This window comes from Nuphar pumila, chromosome 16 (assembly GCF_984573655.1).
Source record: "Nuphar pumila chromosome 16, dmNupPumi1.hap1.1, whole genome shotgun sequence".
NCBI classification, from domain to species: domain Eukaryota; kingdom Viridiplantae; phylum Streptophyta; class Magnoliopsida; order Nymphaeales; family Nymphaeaceae; genus Nuphar; species Nuphar pumila.
In genome coordinates, this window is record NC_143264.1 from 48948545 (window position 1) to 48959368 (window position 10824).

The 10824-nt window shown below is 43.0% G+C and overlaps 1 protein-coding gene across 1 annotated transcript; it reads left to right on the top strand.

Moving 5' to 3' along the window:
• Window positions 1-1830: 1830 nt before the first annotated feature.
• LOC149813226 (uncharacterized) lies at window positions 1831-5253 on the top strand. The gene is made up of 4 exons (XM_089991081.1): window positions 1831-2115; window positions 2272-3282; window positions 4003-4571; window positions 4809-5253. The coding sequence occupies exons 1-4, from the start codon at window positions 1831-1833 to the stop codon at window positions 5251-5253; spliced, it is 2310 nt and encodes a 769-aa protein (XP_089847207.1).
• Window positions 5254-10824: the final 5571 nt, after the last annotated feature.

A 10824-nucleotide genomic window follows, 5' to 3' on the forward strand; every position in this document is an offset into this window, starting at 1 on the left:
TGGGGTGTCCCTTGTGTCCCCGACATTAGATGGGGAGGTCTAATGTTCTGAGGGTGACTCGGTCGAGGGCTAGGTTGGAACCCAGTAGTAAAATACCAATTTGTGTGCTAATCTACCCTGGGAACCTACTTGACCTCGGGGATTTTACCCGTTTGGTGTATCCGCGGGCGATGGAAGTTTAAAAAGGGAAACTTAAAGTTGTATGCATTAAATAAGGTCATGCATATGGAAAGAAAACTCAAACTTAAAGGTAAGATAATAAGGAAGTCATGCATTTTCTTCTTTCCACTAAGTCATGCATAATTTGAAATGATCTCTAGTTCATGATATGGTAAATGTATGCAATTCATTTCTTAAAAGCATGTTGAAATGTTTTGTTATTGCTATGTGTTATTGTCTTACTGTTCTTTAGCCGTGAGTATGAAAAATCTGTTACACTTATGCATGATCGAATGTTGAACGATTGTTGTATCTGCACTCACTCAAATCCACATATGAAATCTTACTCATGATCTTTGTCTCACCTAATCTCCTTGAAATAGTAGTGCTCAGAATTTTGTTCTGACCCGTCTACTTCGTTGATTTTACAGGAAATGGTGAGCAGTGAAGGATGGGCTGTTCACTGAGGATGGACAAGGGTCACATTTTTGGGTTAGACAGTTTCAGCAGTGGCAGAGTGGTTTTACTTTTTGTTCTTGGCTCCATTGTTATTTTCAGTTTTTGTACTCTTTGGTTGAATAAAGAATGGTAATAACAATTTACTTCGGTTCATAAATAAAATGGTTGGTATTACTACTCATTGATGGTGATTGTCAGTACATTTGTGGTGATGGGATATCCAATGGAAAGTGGAACTGTAAGGACCCCAGATCCTTGGGAAGGTTTTTGCAAAAAAAAAAAAATTGCATTTTTAAAAGGGGATAAGTTGAGGTCGTTACAGGTTTGGTATCAAAGCCACCACAAAGGACTGAAAATTTTACCATCTCTAAGTAGTAAGAGGTCTTTACTTTGGTAAGAGAGCCCTGCCCGAAAAATCCACTGGTTGTGACCCGTCCTCCAGAGCAGTCATCCTCACTGGTAAGGTTATTTAATGTTGTTATTTAAAAAGTATATGAACTATACATGATTGATTGCATTCATAGTTTGATGAGTTTGATTGGTATGGAATTAAAAGTTTAATATGTTCTTACGAACGTTCTTGTTCGTGATCAAACCCGAGAGGGTAGGACCACCATGAGACTAATCATGTTAATAATGTGGGTGTTGTAGATGTCGCATTATACCCGCAGAGGTGCTTCGTCATCTACTGCCGCTCCCGCAAACTGGCAGGAGCAGAGAGACTTTATGATGGAAGCCATTCTCACCCTGACCGAGACTATGATGGCTCAGGCAAATCAGACTGCTCAGGCTTTGCAGGCTACACAGGCCATGCAGGCGGCGCAAGCTGCTCAGGCAGCACAGGCGGCTGCGCGTGACCATCCGGTTGACATTGGTACACATGTGGGTGGCGTTTCTTTTGAAAGGTTCCTGAAGTTGGACCCGCCAACTTTTTCAGAAAAGTCTGACCCAGAAGCCGCCGAGAGCTGGGTCGAGAAAATGGAACGAGCGTTCGACGTCCTACCCGTTCCCGAAGACAGAAAGACTCCATTTGGCACGTACCGTCTGTAGGGCGATGCCAAGAAATGGTGGGATACCCAGCGAAGGGTGAAGTTTGCCGGCCAGGACGGGATTCCCTGGGAATTGTTTAGAGAGGAGTTTTTGGATGCATATGTTCCTCCTTATGCTGAGGAACAGATGCAACGAGAGTTCCTTGATCTGACTCAGGGAACCATGAGTCTGGTGGAGTACACTACCCGGTTCCGGAATCTCGAGAGGTACTGTCCGAACCTCTTCAAGAGCGAGAAGGAAAGGGCGGCCAAATATGTGCACGGACTGAAAGATGGGTTAAGGACTCGCGTTCTGACTAGCCGGCCTCCTACGTTGGCCGATGCTATCGAGTCAGCCACTGTCCTAACCAAAGATTGGGAGAAGTCACGAGCTACGTTTAAGAAAGGAGGCGGGAACAGAGAAGGTTCTTCTGGTGGAACAAGGAAGAATCCACCGACTGGGGGTAAGGTGCATGGTGGCAAGAAACAGCGGACCCATGGTGGGCGACAGCAGGGACGATCCCAGCAACAAAGGCAGCAGGGGAGGGCCTCGCCCGTGTGTCGTAAGTGCGGCAAGAGCCATCAACCAGGCTTCTGACCATTGTTCAAGGGGGTTTGTTTTCAGTGCCAGCAACCTGGGCACATCGCTCCCTTCTGCCCAAACAAGCCAGCAGCTGCGAGACAACAACAACAGAGACCCCAACAGCAACAACAGCAAGGTCAACGCAGAACCAATGGGCGAGTCTACGCTGCTACAGCAGCCCCTCAGGACGATCAGCCCGACTTGATCGAAGGTATATTACTAGTTGTTGATCATCTTGCACGTGTGATGTTTGATTCGGGTGCAACCCACAGTTTTATTTCTTCTGCATTTGCAAAATCACTCAATTTAGTTCCTTCTAGCCTCGAAAAAGTTTTAGATGTGATGTCACCAATGGGTGTGTCTTCTTCCTACAGAAAGTATTTTCCCGCGATATGCGTTGTGATCGAAGGCCATGAATTGTCCACTGATTTGGTTATTTTGGATATGACCTTTTATGATGTTATCCTGGGTATGGATTGGTTATCAAAACATAACCCGACTCTCCAGTGTCGGGGCAAGAAAGTGATTTTGGAGCGCCCCGAATTGTCTATGTTGTTTTTCCTTCCGCAGAGACCGGCCAGTGGAGTAAAGATTGTCTTCACCTTGAAGGTATCCAAGTATTACAAGCAAGGTTGCATGATGTTCTTGGCCAGTGTATCCGCTCAAGATAATCAGGCGATACCTTTAGATCAACTAGATGGTGTCTGCGAGTTTTCAGACGTTTTTTCTGAGGACTTACTGGGGCTTCCCCCGCAGCGGGAAGTTGAGTTCTCAATTGAGCTAGTGCCTGGCACGGCACCAGCCTCTCGCGCTCTGTATCGTATGGCACCTGCGAAATTGGGAGAATTAAAGAAACAATTGCAGGAGCTTCTGGACAAGGGATTTATTAGACCAAGTGTGTCTCCTTGGGGAGCACCAGTCCTTTTCGTTAAGAAGAAGGATGGTTCTATGCGGCTTTGTATTGACTATCGCATGTTAAATCAAGTGACCATAAAGAATAAGTATCCCCTGCCGAGAATTGACGATTTGTTTGATCAATTGAGAAAGGCAAAGGTATTCTCAAAAATTGACCTTCGTTCGGGATATCATCAGTTGAGGATTAAGACTGAGGATATTCCAAAAACAGCTTTCAGGTCCAGATATGGGCATTATGAGTTCTTGGTGATGTCTTTTGGACTCACTAATGCTCCTGCGGCGTTCATGGATCTAATGAATCGTGTTTTTAAATTATGGCTGGATTCTTTTGTCATCGTGTTAATTGACGACATCTTAATCTACTCGGAGAGCGTGGAAGATCATAGAGAGCATCTGCGTATTGTACTGCAGACGCTGAGGGAACACAAGCTTTACGCTAAATTCTCAAAGTGCGAGTTTTGGATTGATAAGGTAATGTTTCTCAGTCACGTAATATCAGAAAAGGGTGTTGAGGTTGATCCAGCCAAGGTAGAAGCTGTGTTGTCATGGGAACAACCAAAGACAGTGATGGACATAAGAAGTTTCTTGGGATTGGCAGGGTATTACCGTCGATTTATCCAAGACTTCTCTCGTATTGCAGCACCAATGACTAGGTTGTTGCAGAAAAGGGTAAAGTTTGAATGGTCCCCTCGATGCGAAGATAGTTTTTGAGAGTTAAAGAAAAGGTTGACCACGGCACCAGTTTTGTCATTGCCTTCCGGTACAGGTGGTTTGGTGGTATACAGTGATGCGTCGGGAACTGGCCTAGGATGTGTTCTTATGCAACACAGAAGGGTTATAGCATATGCTTCCTGACAGCTGAAGGTGCATGAGAAGAATTATCCCACGCATGACTTGGAGTTGGCGGCAGTGGTCTTCGCGTTGAAGATTTGGCGCCACTACCTCTATGGGGAACAATTTGAGGTTATGTCCGATCATAAGAGCTTCAAATATATTTTCACTCAAAGGGATTTGAATTTGAGGCAGCGGAGGTGGTTGGAGTTCTTGAAGGATTATGACTTTTCCATCGCTTACCTTCCGGGTAAAGCAAATGTGGTGGCGGACGCGCTTAGCAGAAAGGCTTCGGTCACAGCGGCAATCTTGATAGAACGTAGTTGGGATCTGGTCGAGGAGTTTGTCAGATGGCAACCTTTTGTGGATAACTCGGGATGCATCCTTTGCTCGGGGATGCATGTACGACCAGAAATATTGGATCGGATCGAAGAACTTCAGTCTGAAGACCCAGACTTTGAGAAGTTATGTGAGAGTGCTAAGAAACCAGAAGCACAATTTCGTAGAACAGAGGATGGAACCATCATATTTGGGAATAGATGGTGGGTTCCGAAGGCTTTGCGGGAAGAGTTATTAAGAGAAGCTCATAGGTCAAGGTTTTTTGTTCACCCTGGCTCCACCAAGATGTTCAAGGATCTTCAGAGGACGTACTGGTGGAATGGGATGAAGGGGGATGTAGCGGAATTTGTGTCCCGATGCCTCACCTGTCAGCAGATGAAGATCGAACACCAAAGACCTGGTGGACTTCTGCAGCCTAAGACTCGACGTCAGCATGACGCCGTTTGGGTAATTGTGGATCGTTTGACTAAGAGTGCTCATTTTCTTCCGATTAGGATCAGCCAAAGTCTGGAGAGCTTGGCCGATCTCTACGTAGAGGAGATTGTTAGGCTCCATGGTATGCCTCGTTCTATAGTGTCAGATCGAGATCCAAGGTTCACATCTCGATTATGGTGTCAACTTCAGAAGGCTCTTGGTACTACCTTGAAGTTCAGTACAGTTTTCCACCCACAGACGGACGGGCAATCAGAACGTACAATCCAAACTCTCGAGGATATGTTGAGAGCGTGTGCTCTGGACTGGGCAGGTGATTGGGATAAGCACGTGAAACTTGCAGAGTTTTCATACAACAATAGCTACCATGCTAGTATTGGGATGGCGTCGTATGAAGCTTTATATGGTCGGCCATGTAGGTCTCCGGTGTGTTGGGATGAAGTTGGGATTAGAGCGGGGGAATCTCTCCCAAAATCATCCAGCATTATACGAATTAGGTGCGCTTAATACGACAAAAGTTGGTCGCGGCTCAGAGTAGGCAGAAGAGCTACGCCGATCGGCGGCGTCGCGAGCTCAATTTTGAGGTTGGCGACCACGTTTTTGTTTGGATTTCACCTACGAAAAGTGTTTTTTGGTTTGGTAAGAAAGGAAAGTTGAGTCCCCGATACGTAGGACCCTTCGAAGTTCTTGGTCGGGTCGGAGAAACTGCATACCGTATAGCACTTCCTCCTCAGTTTTCACAGATTCACGATGTATTCCATGTCTCTATGTTGAGAAAGTACGTACCAGACCCCTCGCAAGTGATTCGTTATGAGACAATCGAGGTACGACCTGATTTAACTACGGATGAAAGGCCGATAGCGATTGTGGAACGCCAGGAAAAAGTGTTACGCAGTAGGACAATCCCTTTGGTGAAGGTGCTATGGCAGTATCATGGGTTGGATGAATGCACATGGGAACCTGAGGCAGACATGCGCCAACATTACCCACACTTATTCGGTATGTTCTAATTTCGTGGACGAAATTCTTTTAAGGGGGGTAGGATGTAATATCCAGAAGAAATAGGTATACTTAATCGATTTGGGTCTAGGACCCGATATCCGGACCTGTGAAGGAATCAATAAATGGGTGTTAAATTAAGATTTTGATAATAATTTTAATTGGGTAAATACTTAGGTATTAGGGTCGGATCCACAGTTGGACCCACGAGGATCCAACTGAGGATCCGTTATTTCAGAAAGACCCGGATCCAAGCATATGTTGGATCGGGTGTTGCGGGTCGCAGGGTTTGGACCCAGACCCGAGTACGAGCCTTATGAAATAAGAACAAGAATCGTGCCTCAAGCACAATTCTTGCATTCAAGAACTCAGGAGCGTGAAAGGGGGGTTACGCAGAACGTAACCAACCCCTCTTTTCTCGGAAGGGAGAGGAAAGGGGGAGCTCGGCTCAAAAGGGAGGGGATTTCTCTCAGGTAGGCTTTTGTTTTCTTCCAATCGATCTCCCTCCCTCTCACGATTGGTGCGCACGGTGGAGGTAGGAGCCCTTCAACGACAAGAGCTTCGACCATCCGCACCTGTCAAGGGTCTTCCTTCTCGACAGTACGGGGGGGAAAAGCCATTAGCCGGCATCTCTTCGCGACGGAAGGCTACAGCCACCAGGAAATCACCATAAAAAGGTACGGCTATTCTTGGATATGGGTGAGGGATCGAGCGTGGGTTCGATCTTGTATGAGGGTTTGAGGAGAGAGAGGTTATGGGAATAGGATTTCGGATTATTACTAGTGTTTTCTTTCAAGAAATAAAAGGGAAAGGGGTGTTTAGGGGTAGCGATCTGGGTTGGGGGATAATGCTGGTCCAACCCTAAACCCTAAGATTTCCAATTTGGCCGACATGGGATCGATAAAGGGCGAAGACAGCCGATTACGGCAGACCAGTTCTTGCTTGGAATACCTCGGATTTGGGGGTTCTTTAGCTTGGAAATCGATGAGCACAGGCTGGGTGTGTATGAGTGTGTTGAGCTAGAGGTTTTTGCTATATCTCGTGTGCTCTGATTGTAGTAGATTACGGTATACATAACATGATATTTTCTTTGGCTTATCTGAAAATATTTGCTTAGAATATAACGTGGAAATGGTAGTTTAAAAGCGAAAAAAAACTCGATGAAGTTGAGGGTGTATTTAGATCATGATTCTTGCTATTCACTCGATGAAGTTAAATCTTGTTATTGCTACATGCATGAGAATTTGTTGTGTCTGAATTTACATATTGAATTCTTGAAATTTAGAGAAAACAATGGAAGATTATGGTTGTTGTGTCAAATCTGTTTATCCTATTATAGAAAAAGGTTGGGTGCAAGGGTTGCACAGATGTTGTAACAGGCATGACAGCAGCCTGACCCGTTGGATACATTCACTGGGTACCGATGGCTGCCATTATTAGCATTATTTCTAAATGTTATTACTGTTCCTCCATAGTTGGCTGCTAATGGTGTGTTTTCTTGTTATATAGACCACCAGCCGTAGGGGAATAGACTGTTCGTTTCTTTTCTTTCTTTTTATGATGGTGTGTATGCAGTAACATGATCAGGGGATGTGCTGGATGATCCAATCTAGCTAGTCCATACAGCAGTCTAAGTAGTGTGGACTATTTAGACAGTAGGACGAAAGGCCCGGGAGTGGCAAGCCCAACTACTCCTCCTAGTAGGTGCTGGGATTTACACAATTTTAGATAAATGGATGAATGACAACATTTCATTTCATGATAATTAAATGTGAGCATGATTAGAATATTGTTGTGCGTGTTAACCATGAATGTTTGTGGAAAAATGGGGAATGTTACATGGAAGCATGTATTGGTTAATGCCCTCATGTGCATATATGGATTAATGTGGGTTTTAAAATGTGATATCATGCATGGATTGTTATCATGAATTTATGAATGATAGATGAATGCATAAGAGGTAGGTGGTGTCATGGAGACACTTGTACCTGGATGGTATATGCATATGGTGTGATAATTTATGCACTTTATTAAAAAAGTTGGCTTTGTTTCCACCTTGACTGCATCACTTACACAACGTAAGATGGTGGCACACTACTGCACTGTTCACATGGTATTCGTGGGCGAAAGTCCCATATGAGTTCTCGCAGGGGTGTATGCGAGCTTTACACTTCACTTTTGCATAGGGTGTTGCAAAATTAAGAACTGAATTAAATAAAAACATAATAAAGAACAGTGTAACTTTTGATCTGAGGTCTTCCATCTGGAAAATGGAGATCTTAGAGTTTCCAGTCCTGGGGAGACTATGAGGATACAAAAAACTCCGTGTGCGTGAATTTGATCTCCAGAATCTGATATGGAGGTTCTTTCTCCTGGCCACGGTTTTAGGGAGAGTCCGCCACTTTACCTTGGAGTGGTGGTGTTGGTCACAGCTGTGAGTTTGTTTGGTACCAAGGAAGTGGCACTTGTGGGCGTGGGGTGTCCCTTTTGTCCCCGACATTAGATGGGGAGGTCTAATGTTCCGAGGGTGACTCGGTCGAAGGCTAGGTTGTAACCCAGTAGTAAAATACCAATTTATGTGCTAATCTACCCTGGGAACCTACTTGACCTCGGGGATTTTACCCGATTGGTGTATCCGCGGGCGATGGAAATTTAAAAAGGGAAACTTAAAGTTGTATGCATTAAATAAGGTCATGCATATGGAAAGAAAACTCAAACTTAAAGGTAAGATAATAAGGAAGTCATGCATTTTCTTCTTTGCACTAAGTCATGCATAATTTGAAATGATCTCTAGTTCATGATATGGTAAATGTATGTAATTCATTTCTTAAAAGCATGTTGAAATGTTTTGTTATTGCTATGTGTTACTGTCTTACTGTTCTTTAGCCGTTACACTTATGCATGATCGGATGTTGCACAATTGTTGTATCTGCACTCACTCAAATCCACATATGAAATCTTACTCATGATCTTTGTCTCACCTAATCTCCTTGAAATAGTAGTGCTCAGAATTCTGTTCTGACCCGTCTACTTCGTTGATTTTACAGGAAATGGTGAGCAGTGAAGGATGGGTTGTTCACTGAGGATGGACAAGGGTCACATTTTTGGGTTAGACAGTTTCGGCAGTGGCAGAGTGGTTTTACTTTTTGTTCTTGGCTCCATTGTTATTTTCAGTTTTTGTACTCTTTGGTTGAATAAAGAATGGTAATAACAATTTACTTCGGTTCATAAATAAAATGGTTGGTATTACTACTCATTGATGATGATTGTCAGTAGATTTGTGGTGATGGGATATCCAATAGAAAGTGGAACTGTAAGGACCCCAGATCCTTGGGAAGGTTTTTGCAAAAAAAAAAATGCATTTTTAAAACGGGAGAAGTTGGGGTCGTTACAATATATACATATTATATATATATATATATATATATAGGAAACATCATAAGCAAACAAAAACCCTATATGTGCAATGGATAAGTATGAATGTATAGCAGTGGCTAGTGAAGTGAGATGAAATAGCAGGTAAGTGAATGATGATCAGGTGACTGTGCTGAATATACAAAGGTGTTGTAGTAATATGAGGGGTATTGTATCATGTTGTTTGGGGGTGTTATAGCAAGGGGTGCCTAGCGCAAGAAGCTGAAATCGAATGGATAGTGCAGGAAACTAGGGCAACAGTGAATGTATGTGTTGTGTATAAATATAAGATGGTGGCTGGAAAGGTAGATACCTGTGAGAAGGTGTTATATACAGGTAGTTATGGCAAATGGGTTCTATGAAGAGATATGGTGGAGTGTATTAGGCGCGAAAAAAATACAGTGGGCATTATTATGGATAGGAGGTGAATAGTAAAATTTACAGGGAATGTAAATGGTGAGTGTTGGACATATACTGTGCACAAGGGATCAAGCAATATGTGTAGATGATGGTAGAAGATGATCTCCTGCAAAATGGTGACAGAGGCCAATGATGGTGGTGAGGATAGTGGTTGTGAAAGATATGAAGGCAGGTGGAAAGTAGAGCTGAAAATAATACTAAGGATACAGGAAAGTAGAAATGCCAAATGTGGCTGGAAGGGGTGATAACATATATAGATGGACAACGTTATGTTGATATGAAATGAAGGTTGCTATGGATGCATGGCACAAATTACAGGAAGCACAGGTGTATGTAAAAAAAAATTTGTTGAAGGTGAAATAACAAAAGAAGGAGATACTATGAAACTTAAGTGAAGTGAAATGATAAAGTATCAAGAGGATGAAATAATGAGAGGGAAATGAGATGTTGAGAGGATGCAGAGGGATGGGCTGGAACATACTGTATATGCATAACTAAACACGATATGTTATAAAAGACCCTGAAACATTGCTTGAAAGAAGATAAAAAAAAAACTCCCAAATTTGAAGAGGTAATGTCATCAACATAACCCTGAAGAGTGATCCCAGAAATAACCGATCCCTCATATCCTTTTGATCCTCAACAGTGGCCTTTCCATTCATGGTCAGCATAGGACCTCCACCCAGTAGAGCTTAATGTGAAATTCTCTGTCTGTTTTTCCCAGGAACTTTTAACAGGGGCTCTTGGCAATACATTAATGAAAATTAAAGGGTTGTCTTGGGTTGGGAAAGATAACACGCCTCTAGCAATCCAGTCATTGACAGTAATTTCATGGTGATAATGATAAAAAAAAATAGCATGAAAAGGAAAGAAGCCCCATGGATCTGGTTTTGCTGAAATATTTCCTGCTCTCCCTTTTTTTTTTTTTACACATTTATCAACATGGGCTGTATTGCTGAATAAATCTTATTAAGAACACAAATAAATTGAAATATCAAAACGACACCATGAATTGATCTATATAGATAACGTCAAAACAGGTAGATGATAAAGCAACCCAGAAATTAGTGCTAAAAAAAAAAACAAAGGAAACCTGGAAAAGAGCATCTAGTGAACTTATGACAGAGTAACCACTTCAGCCCAAGGAGTGTTCATGACAGTCCAAACGACCATTACAAATGCCTGGAATGAGTTTCTCGGCTGTATACTTCCACTTTAAAGAATCTGAATCTCCATACCCAAATA

Coding starts and splice junctions, on each gene's coding strand:
- LOC149813226 (XM_089991081.1), top strand. CDS start 1,831: ATGAGTCTGGTGGAGTACACTACCCGGTTCCGGAATCTCGAGAGGTAC. Junction 2,116..2,271: donor ATCCACCGACTGGGGGTAAG/GTGCATGGTGGC, acceptor GTTTGTTTTCAG/TGCCAGCAACCTGGGCACAT. Junction 3,283..4,002: donor ATCAATTGAGAAAGGCAAAG/GTATTCTCAAAA, acceptor GCTTCCTGACAG/CTGAAGGTGCATGAGAAGAA.